Source organism: Budorcas taxicolor, chromosome 12 (assembly GCF_023091745.1).
Source record: "Budorcas taxicolor isolate Tak-1 chromosome 12, Takin1.1, whole genome shotgun sequence".
Classification (NCBI taxonomy): domain Eukaryota; kingdom Metazoa; phylum Chordata; class Mammalia; order Artiodactyla; family Bovidae; genus Budorcas; species Budorcas taxicolor.
Window position 1 is genome coordinate 19108609 of NC_068921.1, and position 23784 is coordinate 19132392.

The 23784-nt window shown below is 38.2% G+C and overlaps 1 protein-coding gene across 1 annotated transcript in view; it reads right to left on the reverse strand.

Moving 5' to 3' along the window:
• CAB39L (calcium binding protein 39 like) overlaps window positions 1-13767 on the reverse strand; it is a 46188-nt gene extending 32421 nt beyond the window's left edge. The window contains exons 1-3 of the mRNA XM_052650260.1: window positions 13666-13767; window positions 9854-10018; window positions 4401-4519 (exon numbers count right to left, since the gene is read on the reverse strand). Coding sequence (XP_052506220.1) covers window positions 4401-4519; window positions 9854-10018; window positions 13666-13767 — 386 coding nt within the window. The remainder of the gene's footprint in view (window positions 1-4400; window positions 4520-9853; window positions 10019-13665) is intronic.
• Window positions 13768-23784: the final 10017 nt, after the last annotated feature.

Here is a 23784-nt window from a genome sequence, read left to right on the forward strand (position 1 = left end):
TATTAGGAGAAATTTACTATTTTAATATTGGACTTGGAACAGCTTCCACTGGCAGTGGCTCTTTATGGATCAGTGAGAGCAGTTTAGCAACCTCATTCTCAAATCCTCTCAGTATCCTGGAATGTCATTTGCATGGGCCAGGAAAAAAGTTTGTCTAAAGTGAGAAAGTCCTTTTAAATAATCTTTTCATAAACTTTGGGCTCCAAATCCTTTTACCAAGTTTTGTATCCCATACCCAAATGATTCTCCTTGATAGACAAGAATTAACTTCTTTCTGTCTTAATTCTTTATGGTTCAACTTAGGTCCAATATAGCATGTTACTACCATATCCCTAAATAACATCATTATTTGATTTATGAGTGCACCAGTAAAGTTATGTTCGAAGTTTTCGCACAACTTTGCAAGAGATAATTCAGTAAAAATGCTGACCTTTACCAAACGTCTAGCTAAACTCCAGGCATTTCAAGCTAACCTAGAAAATGGTAATGGGGAAAGCTGATTCAGGTGCAGTAGTTCCATTTAAGGCTTCTTTTTGTCTACTCTGTCCTCAGGGTCTTCTATAATTCCCTCTCCCTTCCTATCTGAAGGGCTTCAGGTCTTTTTAAGGATGTATTAGTGATTAAGATGGAATTTAGAATCAGATCTGGACTGAAAAATTGGCTGTCATTCAGTTGTACATATAACCTTGAGCAATAATAGCCTTACTCTAAGTTTCAATTTCCTCATCTGTAAAATGGTGAGGATAATACCTAGTCCTCAGAGTATTGATAGAAGGATTAAATGAAACAGCATAAGTAAAGACACTGAATGTAACACCTGGCACATAGCAAACACTCAATAAGCGATGTCTATAAAGCAGGACGTGAAGGAATGAGTTTAAGTTTGGGTTACAAAATAAAGGAAGAATCATTATAATAGAGACGGTTGCCATCATCTGACTGCTATTCAGTGACAGCAACTACAGAAAGGAGAGCCTCCAAACAAATAATTCGCACTCCGAGAATGCAGTTCGTGGAGGTGCGTGTCTCCTTTCACATAATGACCTCACTGCGGAAGATACCGTTTTAAACCATCCACACCACTTCTCTTCCACATCAGCTGACATGCTCTCCAACATATTTTTAGGAGGACAACATATTTCAGCATTGTCAAGGGATCACTTATTTGCAAGCTAACTCCATTTTATTTTTTTGAAGGAGGTGAACTTGAAACGACTTATTTATTTTTGGCTGCACTGAGTCTTCATTGCTGTGCCTGGGCGCTTTCTAGTTGCAGCGAGCACGGGCTGCTCTGCAGCGCTCAGGCTTCTCACTGCAGTGGCTTCTCTTGCTGTGGAGCACAGGCTCCAGGGCGTGCAGGCTCAGCAGCTGTGCCGCACGGACTTAGCTGCTCCATGGCACATGGAATCTTTCTGGGCCAGGGATCGAACATGGAGGGATCCCTGCACTGGCAGGCAGATTCCTGCCTGCACTGGCAGTTAATTTAATCCCTGGATTTCATTTAATCCAGAGATTAATTTAACCACTCCACCACCAGGGAAGTCCTGCAAGCCAACTTCAAATGACTATTAATTTGTCTTCACTTGCTGAAACACAAATCTGATATTTTTCTCCCAAAACAATCCAATGGCTTCCTATTTCCTACGGGATGATGTCAAATGGTTTAGCTTAACATTTTAGAATCTCCAGATGGGAGTACAAATTGGTCATTTCAGCCTTTTCCACCAATGACCAGGTATGCGGATCATACTCCATTAAATCTTGTAGATATACCTGAACTGGAAATGAACACTTCCCTTTACGGTATTATTCTGACACTGATGTATGGTCTAAATTATATTTGTTCAAAATTTTACTCAGTGTGAACTGCAGCTCTTAAGAGGGATAGTAATAATAATTTCTTAGACTAGTAGTTACCAAGCAGAGTACCACGTGCTCAGTACTAAACTCTGCAGAAACTACCTCACTAAAAGACTCATAATGACCTACTGAAGTAGGTATTATTATTGTCTTCAGATTGCAATGAGGAAATCAAGAATTAAGGAAGTTAGGTAACTTGCCCAAAGTCTTAGCAAATAAATAGCAGAACCCTGACTATACATGAAAATCTGTCTGACAATGCATATAATGTAACATTATTTTGTGCAAAGGTAATATTACAAATTTTACTTTTTACAGATAAGGTAACTGAGACTTGGTGGAAAGCTGCAGAGGCTTGCCCAAGGTCACAGAGATAAGTGCAAGAGACCAGAAAAAGGAATAATCAGAGAACAAAAAAGAGTTCTTATAAATTTAAAATAGGGTAGTTGAAAGTTCAGTTGAGTTTATCGTCAATGGAAGATACAATTAAGAACATCTTCTGACTAGTGAGACAAAAAGACAAACAGAAAACAGAAGAGTTAAGAAATCAGTCTCAGAGATTTTGCTTTGACTAACAGGAGGTCTAGAAAGTAAGGACAGAGAATATGGAAGGGAATACATTTTCAAAGAAACACTAAGGGGCAGAGAATGTTAGCTGTCTGCAGAATCCCTTCTCCTCTTCTTCCTGGGTGCTCACTACATTTCTCAGGTTCCCTTAAGAATTCAGAAGCCAAGTGACTAAGTGCTCTCAAATGGAATGTGAGTGGGAGTAACACAAGCCATTTCCAGGCCTGGCTCATAGATTCTCCCAAGTGTTTTTGCCTTCCTGTGGGCTGAACTGGCGATCAACAAAGTGATCTTAGGAAGCACACTTTGAAGGAACCCCTGCTGACCTCGAACATCTGTTCTCTATTACGTGAGAAATACAGTTATCTTGTAGTGGGGCCACTACATTGTGGGGACTATTTGTTATAAAGCTTAAGGTTTCTTATAATTTTAAACTACCCTAATACATGATACAAGTATATTGCCCTTTCCAGAATTTAAAGACTTAATTCTCCAGTAAAAACAATATTTTGTACGGAAAAACAAAGTAATAGTATGCTACATAGCTATAATAATATAAATGTGACTTTTAAATGAGATAAAAAATTGTGATAAAGGATATTGGGAGGGTGAGGGGAAGGAAAATGGAGTAGTGGTGGTTGTGGTGGAAAAACGAAATTGTCACCTAGTCCATGAGAAATTTAACAGATATTTTTTTAAATGGGCAAATCAAAACTTAGGAAAAGCTCCTAATTCATAATATAGAGGTAAATACCAGATGAACAAATAAAAAAGATCACAGTGGTTGTCTTTGGTAAATGGGACTGAGGAATGGAGAAGGAAGAAGCAAAGAGCTGCTGTTTGTTGTTGTGTCTGGTTTATTTATTTGGCTGTACCGGGTCTTAGCTGCAGCATGTGGGATCTAGTTCCCTGACCAGGGATTGAATCTGGGCCCCCTGCATTGGGAAGGCGGAGTCTTAGTCACCAGATCACCAAGGAAGTCCCTATATCTGGTTTTTAAAGTATGTGGCACGTATTATTTTGATACAATTAAATATTTTAAAATGCACAAGGACTTGGGAATTGAAAACAGATGAGATGGACTAGGTATGGAATAGCATGTGAAGTTCAAAATGGTAAAGTAGACAGAGAAGGGGAGACCAAAGACAAAAGGCTACTATCCCCAAGCCCTGCTACATTCATATTCCTGATCCTAGGAGTTAGAGTAGCCTCACAATGCCCAAGAAACCTCTGTAAATGAGCAAACACAAAAGAGTCATAATCGAGGATTTTGTTATCCGACTAGACTTTAGGTTTTCGGCTGCCCTGTGGTCCCGTATATGTACAGTGATATTTATTCTATCCCCACATGAAAGCATGTCACCAGAGTAGAAGCTAACCATTGAGAGGATATTGTAAGTATGCGTCCGTGTCTGTGTATATTTGTGCAATGAGGGGATTCAATTTTATGTAAAGAGGGTAAAGTGTGAATGTGAAAGTGTTAGTTGCTCCGTCGTGTTCGACTCTTTGCAACCCCGTGGACTGTATCCCACCAGGCTTTTCTGTCCATGGAATTCTCCAGACAAGAATACTGGAGTGAGTAGCCATTCCCTTCTCCAGGGGATCTTCCCAACCTGGGGATTGAAGCTGGGTTTCTCGTAGGAAGATTCTTTACCATCTGAGCCACTAGTGAAACGAAGAGGGCAAGTGGGCAGCCAGAAAGAGGGTGGATTGGGAAGTGTAAGCTATAATGTAATAGGTAGAGAAGAAAGGAAAGTGGAGGAAAGAGGGGCAGTAGGTGGAAGGATTTTTACTTAGAAAGCATTTTGTTGCAGCCTGAATAATCACAGAGACATAGATCTGGAGGGCTGACTTCAAGCATAGCAAATATGAATCTAAAAGGGAACTGATCATATCTCAAATGATGCTGATGCCATCCACTTTTAACAACTTTTCCAAACTCAAACCTACTTTAAAGGAAAGCATGCACCTACCCTTTGAGGAGCATAAACAGGATGTGAGGATGAGCACTAATGTATTCCACGGTAGGAATCCGAGTGCCTATCTGTCGTCTCAGGATGTTGTTAAATATCTGGGTCACATCCTTTTTTCCCTGTTAAAGAAACAAACATCCGTTAAGTTGTATAGTTTAAATGAGTGAATTGTATGGCATGTACATTATTTCAAAAGCTGTTTATATACAAACACACACATACTCAGTCCATTTAATATGATATTTTCCCACCTGTGCATTCTTTGACTTCATTTGTCTAAAGATAGGTACAAAAATAAACAAACAACCAGAGTCAAGGCCAAATAAAATCAATGCCCTACACACCTAGTAAGCATTTCAAATCATTAAATGCACGAAGTACAGTCAAAGCTTGTGTCTAAAGGCTTTATGATCTCTATTTCTACAGTAATAGAACCAAAGGTTGAGGACCACTTTTTAATTAGGGTTGGGGAACAGAAAAAGATCTTAAGGGGATAGAACGTTTCAAAAACAGGACCATAACCTGGCTTATTGAGAAGCTGATTCTAGAGTGCATTTTTTGCTTTTTATTTTTTTTTAATGTAGCAAGAAATAATCATTAGTGATTAAATTATCACAGAAGGAAGTTTTCTGCATTTTGGAGCCGCCTTCTAATTTAACCTGAACAGATGACTGTATCCACCCTATTTTTGCAAGGCACACCTGCCTTTAAAATGAACACATGGACTCTTACATACAATACGTTTTCATCCTTTGATCTCTTATCACACTGTATTTCAAAACATCAAAGAGTCTAAGGCTGTGTCTTGAATACTGGCCAAACCTCAAACACCATAGCTCTGAGTTTGTTCCTGAGCCCATAAAGCAGACAGCTTGCAATCTCAGCCATAACTCTTTTTTTTTTGGAACTCATAAGAATACGCTGAAGTAATTTTTTTTTTTCTGTCAGCATCTTTAAGGCTTAAAAGATTAGAGAAAAATTTATGGTTATAAAGTAGTGAGTTTTCTTTTTAAACAATTGTAACCCAAAGGTCTGTCTTCTAATGAGCCCTTATTCACATCACAGCAGGGTCTTCCAGTTCTTCACTCACCCCATTGGACTACTCTCCTCCCGGTTTCTGAAGAAGGAAGTGGGCTTGTCACACAGATTGCTGGGTCAGTCTCTGCTACTCAACGGAAACCAACGCCTTGGGCCACCATCACCGCTGTCAGCTCTGGAGTTCAAATCCCTGCTCCTACCTCCTCTCAACCCTTGTTCATAGTCTTGCCTTCTACAACCAGTTATTTCCTCAACCAGCTATTTTATACACAGTTTATCTCAAGTGTAGAAAACTGCCTCTTCTCCTTCATTCAACATATTATTAGTACATAGTTCTTTTACCAAGGGTTTAAGGGTAACAAAGGGTAATTACAGCACACTGCAGAAACAACGTCCAATTGAATCCCACACATCACTATTATTACAGATTCCTCAGCATTTCTGATCATCTTTTTCCTTAAGCCCCTTCCTCTGTCTTGGTTCTGGAGCCTTCAATCCCCCTTGCTCCATTCCCTTTTCCTATCTTCTATTTCCTTCTACTATCAAAGTTAGCCAATGAGAGGACATTTCTCAAATTTCTGCTATTTTACTCTGCAAAAGGAATCTAAGCTCTTTTCTTTCAGTCTTTTCCTTCCCAACACTGCCTGGAGACCTCACTTTTCACAGTGAATAAAAAAGCCCATGTAGGTGTCTTCTAAACAAAAGGTCTATTTTTCTCTGTAAGCAATGCTCCATCTTTCTAGGCTATCTGGCAAAAGCTGCAGCCCATCCCTAAAGAAATAATTTTCCTTTCCTGTTATAAAAATACATCAAAGATTTTACAAGCAAAGAGATGCAGGTTCGATCCCTGGGTGGGAAGATTCCCCGGAGAAGGGCATGGCAACCCACCCCAGTATTCTTGCCTGGAGAATCCCATGGACAGAGGAGCCTGGAGGGCAACAGTCCATGGGGGTCGCACAGAGTCAGACATGATTGAAGTGACTTAACATGCAAAACGCACTTTTTAATGTGGATACTTTACGCATGAGAAGAAAAGTTGCTGTCCGCAGGCTGATCTTTAACACTTCTAGTCCATAGAAATGGATAGTACATTTCTGCAAGTAGTCTAATGATGCTCGTAATGGTGCATTCTTTCTGAAAATACTGTATGTAATCAGTGGAATGCTTAAAACTAAACTGTTTTCAACTTTAACTGCTTTTCATTCATTCATTCAACCAAGAAGCATTTATAAGTATTTATCTTCTGTGGGCTTGACTGAGGAGGACAGCCTCACCTACTGAATATCACGTTCATTTATAACTATGTTCTAGGTGACAACTGAATGAACAAAGTCAAGACCTGTCTGGTTAACTACACCTCAATAAAGCTGGGGGAAAAAAAAACTGCCTGCAATTATCATGACAGCAAGCCTTCGTAATGATAGTATTGAGTCACCAGGGAAAATTATTACATCTAGTACATCATTTTGGAGGACAGGCAGGTCTACAATGCATTTTATAAAGAAAATGTAAAGTAAGCCACAAAAGTACTACTTATCTACTTATCTCTCTCCATTTGAAGAGTTAACTTAATCTTCAGCTACATGGAAAATTCAAATATTCAGAAAGATAAGTATTTTTCTCCAAGGATTTTAGGGAGTAAAATTTTACTCTACTTGATAATGTAGAAGTCCATTTTTAGGCAATTTAATGACTTAATTCCCAAATAATTTTAAAGTAAACTTTCTTACTGTTCCTCTTTTGTTACCTAAGTCAATGCAGCACAAAGATGTGAAACATACGAAGTTTTTCTTTGGTCTACTCCCATCTCCTCAATTCTTGGCGAGCGCTTTGAGCCTATGCTATTCTGTGGTTGCTCAAGGCCTCACAAGGTCACCGGACCCAACAATATTTCACCCTTGACTCAGTCTTCAAAACATAGCCAACCTTGGTCATAGTCCTTCCAGCATCCCACTGCAGATTAGGTTAATCTCATAAACTAACTCAAGCTAAATTAATGATGATAATAGCTTAATACACTGCTGCTTTCAGGGAAACACACAAAACAATAGATTTATAGAAATCTAACACCATATTCTAAGAGCAGGGGAGTTTCCCATTTACGGTCACTCACCAACCAAGTTTAAAACTAAAATAATAAACAAAGAAACAGACATCAAGTGTTATAACAAAAATAAACCAGATTATATTTAACTTAAGTTTGAGAAGGAGAGAAGATGAGAATATACTATTTGGCATCTATATATTTGCATATGTATTTAGTGTTCTTCCATAACACATATATGTATGTATATTTTACTTAATTTAATATTTAAAAACAATGCTGTAAGTTCATATTATTCCTATTTTATAGATGGTAAAGTTTAGTCCCAAAGAGGTTATGTTGCTAACTACAAAATGGCAGAGCAGGGACTCCATAAACAAGTCTAAATCTAAGTCAAGGGTTTTCCCACTATGCACAGCTCCTACAAATGCCCATAATACCTCATTTTAAACTAAATTAAGGAAACATGAAAGTATATAAACACAATGATAAAACTACAGTTTAATTCCATCAAGTCTGATTTAAAAAAGGAAATGGGGAGGGGCTTCCTAGGCGGTCTAGTGGCTAAAATCCACACTCTCAATGCACAGGCCCCTTGTTTGATCCCTGGTCAGGGAACTAGATCCCACACACTGCAGCTAAGACCCGGTGCAGCCAAAATAAATAACGAAATAAAAATATTTTTTAAAGGGAAATAGGGAGTAAGATGGGGAGGGAGAATGACAAGCCAAGCAAGAGGGAAAAGTAAGAAAGGAGATAATTGAGCAGAAAATGTCAAAGTTAGAGAAACAGATAAGGGAGGGAAGGAAGAAAAAGACACATGTTTCTCCCATCCAAGTATTAACCAGGCCCAACGCTGCTTAGCTTCAGAGATCAGACAAGATTGGGCGTGCTCAGAGTGGTATGGCCATAGACAAGACAGAGGTTTCCAAAAGGAAGGCTGAGCTGAAATCTGGGCCCTGTGGGGCCCTCTGTCAGTCTTGTTTCTAGTCAAGCACACAGAGCAGTCTTGCCCTGCATTCCTCCCCCTCAGCTCTAGTTGGCCAAAATCTTCTTCCACCTAAGCCATCCAGAGAACTGTGAGCTAGTATTTCCACACATCCCCAGAGCCCCGACCTTATCTTGGTCCATCACTGTAATGAGTCTCCTTTCACTTCCTCAGTGACAAAACTAAAGCAATTTACTTCAGAAATCTCCATTCTCTTCTATCTCTGAGAATTAATGGAGATCCAAGTGCTTACCTGACATTATCTGAAGCCTGACAGTAGTAGCAAAACAACAATCAAATCAAAACCAAGATTTCCATCGTGAAATGGGTCTTACAACCACACATTTCATTGAGAAACCACTGTTCTAAGTTAGATATATCATAGATAATAAAATGCTGACACACATTCACCCCTTAGGTTTCTAGATTATTATTTTACATATTATTTCAGTAATTAGGTATAACTGCTTTCAAAAAATGAGAGAAATATCCTATATTAGTAGCATTTAACAAAATTCTTAAATCATTGGTATAAATGTTTTAATTAAAGAAACAGGCCTGGGAGATACTACATTTGAACCTCAGCTTAGGCTCTTAGTGACCGAGTGACTGTGGGGAAATTAATACCTTTAAACTTTAGGGTCTTCATCTATAAATCAAGGCCAATAGTATAGTACTGATCACATACAGGTTGCTTTAAGAATAAAATGAGGGACTTCCCTGGTGGTCAGTGGCTAAGACTCCATGTTCCCAGTGCAGGGGGTCTGGGTTCAATCCCTGGTCAGGGTTAGATCCCACATGCCCCAATTAAACCTGGCAAGCCAAATAAATAAATATTTTTTAAAACTTAAAAAGAAAAGAATTAAACTAGAAGAGTGCTTAAAAACTGTACAACGTTCAGTAAGCACTCAACAAGTTATCTTTTATTATTATTGACCATTAACTTCACAACTTGGCTGCATAAAACTTAACTATGGTATACCTTTTGATTTTTTTTTATTAAAGATTAAGGTGATTTTAGAAGTTTTAGTGGGGAAAATGGGATTTTAAATAGTATATAAATAGTATTAATTTGGCCATGTGATGCAAACAGCTGACTCATTAGAAAGGACCCTGAAAGACTGAAGGCAAAAGGAAAAGAAGGCAGCAGGATGGGATGGTTGGATAGCATCACCAACGCTGCGGACGTGAACTTGGGCAAACTCCAGCAGGAAGTGAGGGCCAGGGAGGCCTGGCATGCTGTAGTCCATGGGGTCGTAAAGAGTCAGACACAACTTAGCGACTGAACAACAACAACAGTAAGAAAAAATGACAGTCAGATACTGGTAGTCATGTGTATAAAAACTGAAGAGCACAAGTGTCAGCCTTTGGCAGATAGTGTACCTCAAAGTCTATCAGCTGCAGGTCGGCTATGAGTGTCGCCAGCAGCCCGGTGTTGTAGAGCTCCTGTGAGAGCTGGGCCACGGCTTCCACTGGCGGCTCCTTGTCACTTGTCCCACACAGAATTTCTTTCATTGCTTGCAGTGATTTTGACACTTCTTCTGAAGCCTAGGGACCAAAATATACGCTAACAGTTAAGAGTGAAAAAAAAAATTTCAGGCTACAAACAAACAAAAACCACTTCTTGAGCCCTGCTTATTTATTTACTTTTAAAATTCTGTATAATTATTATTTTTATTAATTGAATAACTGTTTTACAGTGTTGCGTGAGCTTCTTCGGTACAACACCATGAATCAGCTATATATCCCCTCCCTCCTAAACCTCCCTTCCACCCGCCAACACCCCACCAACCCCATACCCCCACCCCCTCCAGGTCATCACAGAGCACTCAGCTGAGCCCCCATGTGCTATATAGCAGCTTCCCACTAGTTACCTATTTTCTGCTTATTTATGATTAAAGAACTCAATACAGTTACAAACAAACAAAAGCCATGTAGTAGGCACTGTTTTTGTTTTTGCTGTTAATATTACTGAAATTAATTTATAAAAGAGAGATCTTTAGTATTTCTACTTGGTTAATATAATTGAAATGATCTTTCTTTAAATCATATTCATAGTGAACTTTGCTAGTAATTAATTATAAATTTAACTCTTGGAAATTCAATTCAATTCAATTCATGTTGAAGACTTATCAGTAGCAAGTAGTCTTATTTAAAGCATTTGTTAATGATTTTCAACAAATCCCTATGATTCTGATTTCTTAAATGAAATAGGTACAAAATCATATATTATCAAAACCCATAACCTTTGTCAATCCACTGATCCCTCACACATAACCATTATCTTTTTGTTATCTATGAAACTTGAAAAAAAAGAGCAAAAAATCTCACTACATTCTAAAGAAAAATAGGAGAGGGACTTCCCTGGTGGTCCAGTGGCTAGGACTCCACCCTCCCAATGCAGGGGGCCCTCGACATGCTGAAACCAAGAGTTCACTTGCCACAACTAAAAACTCCATGTGATGCAACTAAGATTCAGTGCAGCCAAACTAATTAATCAAAAGAATAACAGGAGAACCTATAGAGGAAGAAAGTATATCAGTGAGTAGCGCCTGGGGAGGGGAGAATGAGGTGCTGAAAATATTCTGAAATTAGACAGTGGTGATGGGTACACAACCTTCTGAATAAACTAATAACCACTGAATCGCACACTTTAAAATGGTAGATTGTATAGTATCTTAATTATACTAAGAAATTATAGTAAAAATTTTTAAAAATAGGTAAGGGAAACAAACAGGCAAATTAGTTAACACTTTGCTGAATATTTTAAAGTAGGTATAGTTTTAGTACTTTCAAGTATTGTACTTTAATCATTATAAGTAAAGAAGGAAATAGAATACAGCAAAATAATAAAAAACTAACTCATAGTATTTGTTAATTAAAAAATTAATTTCCAGATACATTTCATGATATGACTGAAGAAATCCTTAATTTATTAAAGGTAAGAAGTTTTCTTAAATTGTGATATATACCTATAGAAGATTACTTTAAACATATATAGAGTTTAGCATAATTATAAAGCAAACACTTGTGTGGCCAAAACAGAGGTCAAAAAAGAGAACATTTTTAGCATCCCAGGAGCCACTTTGAATGCCTTCTTTTCAGTCTAGAAGTGAATCCTTTTATGTCTTTGATGATAATCACTGATTTATTTTTCTCTACAGGTTATTTTAAAATCTATGTTTGTTTCCCAAAACAACACAGCTTAGTCCTGCTGACTTGGAATGGCACCTGCGCCCTCTTAGGACTTGCTTCTTTTGCTCAGCACTGCATTTGTAAGGCTCGCTCTTTCCGCTGTACGTCGCGGCACTTCTTTAAATGCTCTGCTCTATAGTGTTCTAGTGATAGCTGGACTGACAAGCAACCTCTCAGTTCCACTGTTGACGGACACCGAGGTGTTTCCACTGATGGGTTACTGTGCACAACAATGCTATGAACAATCCTGACAGCGCATCCTGGTGCACGTGTGCAAGAACATCTCTAGAGTTTACACTAGGAGGGAACCGCAGGGTTTTAGAGCATGCATGGAGTGCAGTGCAGGGGTGCAGGTGTGATCAGTCGTGTCCGACTCTTTGCGACCCCATAGATTGCAGCCTGCCGGGCTCCTCTGTCCATGGGGATTTTCCAGGCAAGAATGCTGGAGTTGGTTGCCATTTCCTCCTCCAGAGGATCTTCCCCACCCAGAGATTAAACCACATTTCCTGCATCTCCTGCATTGCAGGCGGATTCTTTACCGATGAGACCCCAGGGAAGCCCCAGTCACTTTAAAGGTATTGTACTGAATATGTCGGATTCAATGCCCCTTTGAGGGAATATCTAAGATACTAAAAAGAACTTTCTCCGAGGAAGTGCTGCTGGGTAGGACTTTAAAACAATGTTAAAAGGAGGCTGCACTGGGTATTCCTGGCAGTCCAGTGGTTACCACTCCATGCTTCCAGTACAAGGTTCAGTCCCTGGTTGGGGAACTAAGATCCCACATGGTGCTGTGGTGTGGCCAAAAAGAGAAAAAAGGCAACATCATAGTAGAAACTGTCAGATGATCTTTAAACACAAACTTTTTACCCTTCATGTATAACATTATACACAGTATAAGTATTAATAGTATAACCCGTTAGATGTTTAACTGTAAAGCCCCAGATGTTTTTTTTTATTCTAAATTTTTTCCTTCTAGTTTTATTGAAATATAATTGACATATAGTCCTGTATAAGTTTCAGGTGTACAGCATAATGATTTGACTTACACACATCATGAAATGATTATCACAATAAGTTTATCCATCACTGCATACAGATACAAAATTAAAGAAACAGAAGAGAAAAAACTTTTTTTCCTTGTGATGAGAACTCAGGATTCTCTTAACCACTTCCATATATAACATACAGAAGTGATGATCACATTTATCATGCTGCACCTTATATTTCTAGTACTTTCTTTACCTTTCAACCAGAAGATTGCCTACATCCAATTCCTTCTTCCCAACACCCCTGCCTCTGGTAACCACAAATCTGATCTCTTTTTCTGAGTTTGTTTGTTCATATGTTTTTGAAGTATAATTGACCAGTAACACTATGTCAGTTTCTGTTACACAACATAGTGACTCGACATTTCTATACATTTCTAAAATGTATAAGTCTAGTTATGATCTGTGGCCATACAAAGACACTACTTAGTTATTGACTATATTCTCCACACTCTTTCATACCCATGCAACTGGAAGTCTGTACCTCTTAATCTCCCTCACCAATTCCTTCCCCCAACCCAAACCCTACCTCCCCTCTGACAATAACTGTTTCTCCTTAATATTGTTTTGTTTTTTAGATTCCACATGTAAGTGAAATTGCACAGTGTTTGTCTTTCTCTGACTTATTTAACTTAGCATAGTGAACCTCTAGGTCTACCCAAGTTGTTGCAAATGGCAAGATGTCCTTTCCTTTTTATGACTGAGTGATATTCCGTTACTCCTCAAGTCTAGAGGATCCAAGATTGATCTGAGGCTTTAGAAAATGAAAGAAGAGTTCAAGACAATAGATTCAATAATTATCAATGGCATTAAGACCTGAAACCAATTTAAATGTCTTCACAAAGACCTTGAGAGTGCATCGCAGACCATGTTTAGGATTCTTCATTAAGCTTTTACATTGGCTTTAGGTCTATTCATGTATTTTAATAATAACATTATTGTTTTAGCTCATACCTTATCTGTCTTTTTGTCTTGTTTTTCCAAAATGGCCAAGTTGTCTCTCAGAATTTTCACGATTTCTGCTGGATTTTTGTGTGATTTACTAAACAGAGGCATATTTTCATTTATAGAAATCTCTTCATGTAATATAGAATGCTGAAAACAAGTAAACAAACAAAAATTATTATTTTAATTCTTAACATGATTAAATTGTTATACCAAAATGTCATGTTTTCAACAACCAATTCAGTAATATGGAACATTAAAATCGATCAAACTAAAACAAGTTTTAAGTTTCATGCCAAATTTAAGTTAGTGTAAAATATTTCAAGAAAGATATTTTTAAAGGTTTACCTAAAAGTTTTTACTCAGAGTTTAATATCTTTCTTATAAAAGAAATTAAAGATTTATACAAGAATAGGAAAAGGAGTATTCTTAGAGAATAAGCTGATACTTAAAACTAGATATTTTGACTAAAGAGAGTGAGGAAGATGGTGATATTAATGATGATAAAATAGAACATGTAAAACAAAAGTCAGACTAGGATCCACAAGCTCTAGTAAAGCAATGTTTTAAAACATTCCACTCCATAGCAATAACAAAATTACAATGTAAAATTATTTAGAATCCTTTTTTTTTTTTTACTCTTCAAATATTCAGCTGGCCATACTCACTGATGAAATGAGGATTACCATGATGGGTGGGAGTGGGGAGGTGAGGAGGAGGGGAAAAGAAAAATCAGTTCTTCTTTTTGAGAATATCTATTTGCATAGAGCAGAAAAAGCTAAATATAGCTATTATCACCCTATTTATACTAAAAATATGCTAGGGAAAAAGATCTAAATTAAAGGCTCCAGTTAGGAGAAACATATTCATTTGCTTTACATTAATTAGTAAAAATATGTCAAACATTACAGAAATATGATGTAATTAATCAAAAGCTCCCATTAACCAGTGATACAGAGGTAACAGCTATTATCAGCTTTTATACATATTCCTCCTTAATTTTTCTCTCTCTATATAAAAATGTATTTTTAAAACCAAAATATAATAATACTAAAAACAGTATTTTTCAGGCTATAGTATTTTTTTTAGGCTTTCCCTAATGGAAGAAAGCAAAGAGAAACTAAACAACCTCTTGGTGAAAGAGGAGAGTGAATACGTTGGCTTAAAACTCAACATTCAAAAAACTAAGACCGTGGCATCTGGGCCTATCATCTCATGGCAAATAGATGGGGAAGCAATGGAAACAGTGACAGACACTATTTTCTTGGGCTCCAAAATCACTGCAGATGGTGACTGCACCCATGAAATTAAAAGATGCTTGCTCCTTGGAAGAAAAGCTATGACAAATCTAGACGGTATATTAAAAAGCAGAGATACCACATTGCTGACAAAGGTCTGTCTGGACAAAGCTATGGTTTTCCAGTAGTCATGTATGGATGTGAGGGCTGGACCATAAAGAAGGCTGAGCACCGAAGAATTGATGCTTTTGGAGAAGACTCTTGAGAGTCCTTGGACTGCAAGGAAATCAAACCAGTCAATCCTACAGGAAATCAGCCTTGAATATTCATTGGAAAGACAGATGCTGAAACTGAAGCTCCAATACTTTGGCCATCTGATGTGAAGAGCCAACCCCCTGGAAAAGACCCTGATGCTAGGCAAGATTGAGGGAAGGAGGAGAAGGGGCCGGCAGAGGATGAGATGGTTGGATGGCATCACCAACTCGAAGGACATGAATTTGAGCAAACTCAGGAGATAGCGAAGGACAGGAAAGCCTGGCGTCTGCAGTCCACAGGTCACAAAGAGTCAGACGCAACTGAGTGACTGAACAACAACAACAACATCCATTATACAGACATATAATTACTAGGAGTATTTTGTAATTTCTTATTAAATTTTATTTTACCAATACCTCTATAGAAAGACTTCTGGGTTAACTCCATTTTTCCTCATATTTTTCTTATTAACAATAATGCAATTAATCAGTGAAGAATATTACACACAAATATATAACAGCAACTGATAGCAATACTCTAACAAGTTATGCACCCAGCATAACCTTGGTTACGGTTCTAAACACTACATCCCCTGGATTCCTACTCCCCAAATCTGCTTCCCTAGGATTTCTGTCCAATCTCTGAGTTACCTGAGATCCTTCCAAAAATTTTCTTCAGTACTTGTTGTTTGTGATCAAGAGTTATAATGCTGGCATTCAACGTATCTGCTAAACAAACATGAGGTATTTAAATCCTGATCTAGTTCTGACTTGGTAACTGATCCACTATGATTCAGAAGTTATCACGCTTGTCTACGTGTCATTTAAGTTTTTAATAAGTGTTTTTTTAAACTAACTGCAAATTCACCTTGTCATAATGTTTAACTCATATTTTTTCTATCTCACTCACGAAGATATCAGGACAAATGTTGCCAAAGGCTCTGAGAAAGCCCACATACATTCTATCTGTTAGTACCAAGCAAGTTACCTTATTTTATTTTTTAATGCATCCCCATGACTTAGTTTATGACTGAAAGTCGGTACCTTTTGACCCCCTCACCCATTTCATCCACACCCCGCCCTCTGCCTCTGGCAACCACCAATCCATTCTGTGTATCTATAAGCTTGGCTTCTGTTTCCTAGTCTTTTAGATTCCACATATAAGTGAGAGCATATGGTGTTTGTCTTTTTCTGATTTACTTCACTTAGCATAATACCCTCAAAGTTCCACCCTCGTTGTCACATATGGCCAGATTTCATTCTTTTATGGCTGAATAATACTGTTCTATACACACACACACCTCACACACACAGAGCACTTCTTTATCCATTCATCCATAGATGGGCACTGAGCTTGTCTCCATTATCTTGGCTATTGTAAATTACGTTGCAATAAAGATGGGGGTGCATAGTTCTTTATGAATTGGTGTTTTCATTTTCTTCAGGTAAGTACCCATACCATATGGTCAGTCTATTTTTAATTTTTTGAGGAACCTTTATATTGTAAGGTTGATTCATAAAGAAAGATGGAGCATCATATTTTCAAATTAGATAGGCCAAATACGGTGAGCTCTCGCTTATTCATCACTGGCCCACACCCATTCTAATTCTTAGTATCTATCAAGGCCAAAGATAAAGGGTGTAAGGGGGAGTTCTGAAAATGATGCCTCCTTGGGATAATATGGTACTAGTAATTTTTCCATAAATTCTACCTCAGAGTTTCTAGAACATGCATTATATTTCAGCAACACAAGAAGCAGGAACAAGAGAAGATGCCATGTTAGGTCCAAGAGACCGACACTGCCCAGACGAATGCCCCCGGGGCACTGAAAATCAACTTGCCCTCCAGGTTAGTGGTGACAGTGAGCCACGCAGCAACACAAATACCAGATGACCGACATGGGCCCTGTTCCACTTTTCCCATTTACAAAGTAAGTAAACAGAATAAACAACAAATAACACAGGTGCTATTTTTTTTTTTTTTACAGTAGTACAAGAAAAGGGGATAAGTGTCCTGCGGACTTCAACAGGAAAGGTAACTTCCAGAATTAATTCTCTTTAGGAGACAGAACAGAGATAACTGAGGGTGGGGAGGTAGGAAATGAAAGGACTTAAGACAGAGAGGAGAACTGGTCAAGATAAAAGATGAACACATAATATACACACACACATACAGAAACACCCCCAGACGTAGCATGGCAATCCAGATCTGCACAGGGCAGAAGTGACCCCATAGAGCATTGACTGAGGACAACTGAAAGGTACACAATTAGTCCATATTTATTCAGTCAAAAAATATTTACTGAGTTTCTATAAGGTTCGAGGCCTTGCACTACTAAATACAAAAGTTAATAAGCCTCAGAGAGTGCTCGATGTAGTGGGAGACACAGCCACACAGAAGGATTTTGCCAAAACACCAGAAAAGCTCAAACTAAAATGATGGAGATAAGATACTCGTGTGTGTGTATGTGTGTGTGTGTGTGTGTGTGTGTAGTATATCCTGCATTGGAAAAACCTGAATGAACATTTTGGCCAACCCAGTATTATAGAAATATGGAGAAGATACAGTGTTATATCCTATAAAAACACATATTACGACAATGAAAAGAGGTGGAGGAAGCCAACAAGCGCAAAAGGAACTAAAACATGGAGTAGAAGCAACAAAGATAAAACAGCTTAAGTAGAAAAGAGATCTAAATGCAATCATTGAAAGGATTTTTCTAGCTGAGACTAATAATGAGGCTCCAAACTCACAGCGTGCTGCAGGCCATGGGGTCGCAAACAGTCGGACATGACTGAGCAACTGAACAACATCAACAAAACTCAGTGCGGCTTCCAGAAGAAACCAACACTTTTCTCTGAAAGCTCATTCCTGCAGAATGACTGTAACAACAAAAAGGATCAAAATTAAGTTGTCTTTGGACTTTCATAAAACTACATGTCATGAAGCCATGGAGAAATCTAGAGTTCTGAAAGGAAAGTCTATAACCTCATAATTAAATCTCTGGCCAACATATTTATGTGCAGATAGACTGTGTACAGTTCATAAAATTTTTACCAAAAGTTGAGATGGAGTCAAACCCACAAAAGCTCAACAAAACCAGAAATAGTTCTTGAAAGGGAGCCTTGAGGTGGGAGGGTGAGAGTCTACAATTCATTCACGTCAAAAAGGAAATTGCCTCAAAAATCTCAAAGAAAAAGAAGAATGGAAATAACAATAAAATTAGAAATAACCGAATCAAAACAGGAAAAGAAAATCTCTGGTACTTTGGGTGCCTGTTTTTTTCTGGTGATAGACCTTTCTGCTCTCCTTCCCACCCCACCTCACACACACCACCCCACCTACTCTAGCAAGAGGGTGAGGACATGATCCAGGCAGGCGAAGTATCTCTTCCACTGCCCTGGCTCTAGCAATTGGCTCACAAACGGCTTGTGACACCACCAAGCTAATCAAAATACCCTTCAACTCGGCTTTCCCCCCTAGGTGTTTTAATTTAGTTTAAATAAAACATTTGTGGCATCTAGAAGAAGAAATAGAGAACAATGTAACAAGTTCCTGTGTATTTACCACCCAGCTCAAAAATCAAAACAACCCAAGCTACCACCTTGGCAGCTTCAGTTCTCTGATCCCATGCACCTCTGGCTCATACTGTATCTATTTATCATGTACCCTAGCTATACATACTTTCACACTTTTACTAATATTACAGATAATATGTGATATTGTTGTGTGTGCTTTAAAGCATTACAGAAATGGTACTACAAGTCAGTTTCTTTCCCCCCACCAACATTATGTTTATGAGATTTGTGTATTGATACAAATCTCACATTTATCTTACATGCTATAGAGCACCCCATTGGCTTCCCAGGTGGTGCTAGTGGTAAAACAAAAACAAAAACAAAAACAAAAACCTGTCTCCCAATGTAGGAGATGCAAGAGATGCAGGTTTGATCCCTGGGTCAGGAAGATCCCCTTGAGAAGGGCATGGCAACCCACTCTAGTATTCTTGCCTGGAGAATCCCATGGACAGAGGAGCCTGGCAGTGCATAGGGTCACCAAGAGCTGGACACAACTGAAGCGACTTAGCATGCACTTATACCACAATGTGGGCTTCCCTGGTGGCTCAGTTGGTAAAGAACCTGTCTGCAATGTGGGAGATCTGGGTTCCATCCCTTGGTTGGGAAGATCCCCCGGAGAAGGGAACAGCTACCCACTCCAGTATTCTGGCCTACAGAATTCCCTGGACTATGGGGTTGCAAAGAGTCGGACACAACTGAGCGAATTTCACTCACTCTCTGAGTTCTAATTGTTTTCAATTTTTTTTTTAATTTTTATTTATTTACTTGGCTGCTCCATGTCTTAGATGTGGCCTGGGGGATGTTTAGTTGTGGCATGTGAGATCTAGTTGACCGACCAGGGATCGAACCCGGGCCCCTGTCTTGGGAGCAAGGAATTTTGGCCACTGGACCACCAGGAAACTCCTTCACCTTTTAAAATAGTGACATATAGTAAAAAATGCACTTTATATTGTGACCCAGAGCAAAGGAGTGTATAAATGGTCGTATAATTGTCTCATGAAACAATACCTGAACTCTGGATAGATTCCATTCTATCTGTTCTATCCTACATCATTAAAAAAAAAGAGTCCTGATCATTATCCATTAAATTAATTCACTACCTGCTAGTTGGGCTTCCCTGGTGGCTCAGATGGTAAAGGATCTGCCTGCAGTGTGGGAGACCTGGGTTTGATCCCTGGGTTGGGAAGATCCCCTGGAGAAGGGAATGGCAACCTACTCCAGTATTCTGGCCTGGAGAATTCCATGAACAGAGGAGCCTGACGGACTACAGTCCATGCAGTGGCAGAGTCGGACACGACTGAGCGACTTTTACTTCACTGTCACTAACTGCTAATTAGCATGCAAGATGTCATTATGGGTGAAACTAGATGAAAGGTACACAGGATCTCTTGGTATTGTTTCTTATCTATAGCTATCTCAAAATAAAAAGTTAAAAGTAAAGAATCTATCACTATGGAAAATTGACAGCAATAATCCAACATAAGGATAGTTACTATTCCTGAGGCAGAAAACTAACAAATGAAAGATGTACTTAAACATGTACAAAGTATGTCTATTTATCTATTCAATCCTTCAGCAAGCCACCTTTTTAACTGTATACAACCACAGAATCATTCCCGGAATGTGGCTCAATTAATGTTAATTCCTATTATCCGAATGAGATTTGTTATCTTGATGTTTTTCTGTATTACCTATAATGAGCATATTTCTTCTTTCCTGAAACAATAAACAGATATGTCAGGGAAAAAAATCCATATAACTAAGCAAGGAACTGAACAGAAAAACCCATTTTGTTTTTGAACAGAAAAATCAAATATTAAATATTTAAATATCATTAAAATGTCAATTACTCCTAAAGTCCATAATTTGATACAATTCCAGTCACAAATCCAGGAAAGTTTTTAGTAAATGAATTCAGTCAAGAATAGAAAAGAACAGGATAACAAATTTTAAAATGGAAGATTTCTTACAGGGGAATGAAATTAAAAGTGTTATAAAGTGCTATAAGTAAAACAGTAAGACAAGGAAAACAGACCAATGGAACAAAACAGGCCAGATACAGAAGTGACTGTAAGTGACTTTTAAACTTCTGGATATAAAATAATTTCTCTAATTTTACAAGTGATAAAGTAAATCTCAAAAAAAAAAAAAGACTGACAAATCAGTTAATATAAATATGCTACAAATTTAATTAAAACTTTTTTAATTTTTATGGATATAATAATAACATTACAGGCAAACAACAAATAAGAGAATTCTGCGACATGAATACGAAAGACAGAGGGCTAAAATCATTATAAAAGGAGATCTAAAACAAATAAGAAAACCATGAAGAAATAATGTATACATATTAGAAAGCCACAAAGGAGGAAATATAGTTAAACACATAGTGAATGTTTATTTTCTATCATGGGAACACGCAAAGTTAAAAATGAAGGACTATTTTGCTCATGATGTAACTTAGTGTCTTTGTTGGTCTGAGAAAATTCTAGCTATGGAAGGTGAAATGCAACAGGCTCTCTCTTTTCTTATTGGTGGGATTGGGCAACATGGATCTAGAGCCTTTAAATATCAAAACCTCTGATGCAGTAATTCTATCAGTTTGTCCTGAGAAAATAAACTAATAATGGTTATCTTGACAACTCTTTTTTTTTTCACATTTCAACATCTCTAAAATGTGCATGTGTCTTAATAATTTATGGAACCTTATACTAACTGGCAGGGTATTTTTGTTCATTTGTTTGTTTTCTTTCTTAGTGATACATAAAGTGTATGCCTTAAAACCAATGACTTCTTAGATTTGATGGAATACAGTATATGGCTATGAAAATGTTTACAAGGAATGTGAAATAAAATGTACAGGCTGCTAAAAGAACCATCCCATAATATAGAGTATAACGACAACTACATAAAAGCAAGCAAACCCACAAATACACAAAACTTATGCAGAAAGAAATAATTTTAAAAAGTTAACAATGATAGCCTCTGGGTAGCTGGATTATGAATATTTAATTTTCTTCTTCCTTAACATTTTCTCTTCTTTTCTTCAAACTTTAATAGATCATGCAAATGCATTTACAATGGAAACACCTTCTCATAAATGAAAATTTTAATGACTAAATCACCGTTTTTTAAAGTTCAAACTGTGGAATATTTGATCATCATGTCTTTTCAAAGCGTTAGTCAAACAAATGATTTCTGTTACTCTGGCTATGAAATTTCATTAAAGAGTTGTACTTGGCTTAGATCCTGGAGAGAAAGCCAAAAAAAATTATTCAGCTCTGCTCCCAGGCAACTCAGGCCCTGTAGACTTTTAGTAGATTTTGGCAGCATTCCTTTTCCTAAGACACAGTGAAATATTTCATATTCCTAATTTACGTGTGTGCGCCTCTACAATGTCAGTCACTCCAATGACTCATCTAAACATGTTTATGATGTAAGTGGAGAGGAGTGCATTTGAAGGGGGAAGGAGAAGCTAGGAGAAGAGGTCATTTGGGGCCTTAAATGCCCTATGGTATCCTTTAAAGTATTTTAAAAGGGAATAAATGGCTAATGCCTGTCTAGTCAAAGCTATAGTTTTTCCAGTAGTCATGTATGGATGTGACAGTTGGACCATTAAAGAAAGCTGAGCACCAAACAATTAATGCTTTTGAACTGTGGTGTTGGAGAAGACTCTTGAGAGTCCCTTGGACTGCAAGGAGATCCAACCAGTCCATTCTGAAGGAGATCAGCCCTGGGATTTCTTTGGAAGGACTGATGATGAAACAGAAGTGCCAATACTTTGGCCACCTGATGTGAGGAACTGACTCATTAGAAAAGACCCTGATGCTGGGAAAGATTGAAGGCAGGAAGAGAAGGGGCCGGCAGAGGATGAGATGGTTGGATGGCATCACAGACTCAATGGACATGAGTTTGAGCAAGCTTTGGGAGTTGGTGATGGACAGGGAAGCCTGCCGTGCCACAGTCCATGGGGTCACAAAGAGTCGGACACGACTGAACTGAACTGAACTGAAATAGCTAATGAGAATTTCTAGGCCTTTATGTCTAATCTCCAACTGTACTGTTCAATAATAGTTCTAACTTCAAAGGTTTTCCACAAAATCTTAAGGGAGTGGGAAATTTCTCTCTGAAGACAAGAAAAGTCTCAGGATTTCCATGGGTAAAACCGTATCTTCTGTCCATCAACTGATGAATGAAAAAAGAAGCTGTGGTACCTATATACAATGGAATACTACTCAGACGTAAAAAGGAACGAAATTGATTCAGTTGTAGTGAGGTGGATGAACCCAGAGTCTGTTATACAGGGTGAAATAAGTCAGAAAAATGAAGATCACATATCAATGCATATAAATGGAATCAAGAAAAACGGTACTGATGAACCTATTTGCAGGGCAGGAATAGAGACACAGACGTAGAGAATGGGCTTGTGGACATGGCAGGGGAAGGAGAGGGTGGGGCGAACTGAGAGAGCAGCACTGAGGTATACACACCACCTTGTATAAACCAGACAGCTAGTGGGAGGCTGCTGCACAGCGCAGGAGTTCAGCCTGGCGCTCTGTGACGACCCGCGGGGTGTTGGGGGGGGCGGGGCGCTGTGTGGGAGGGACGCGCAAGAGGGAGCGGGTAGATAGATATATAAGTATACAGCTGATTCAATCTGTTGTGCAGCAGAACCCAACATAGCACTGTAAAGTGATTATCCTCCATTAAAAATAATTTTTTTTAATGAGCCTTTTTTTCCCTTTCATATAGGTTTCTTTTATAATCAGCGATAAGAGGGGAACATTTCCAAAAGTCTTCCATAGAGCTCGCTAATTTAAACTTAAGTCACAGTTACCTTCTCTCAACTAAAAAAAAAAGAAAACAACCACATTAAAGAAAATTTCAGGAAAGTTCAGAAATTCCCATTCTTTTATCTTTTATTCCATATACGACTCACAGATAGAAATAATGCAGTGAAAAAGTACATCTATGGGGGAAACTAATTGGGCCAATAAGTTTCATTTTTAAAAATCAATGGGATGGGGACTTTCCCGGCAGTCCGGTGGTTTAGAACA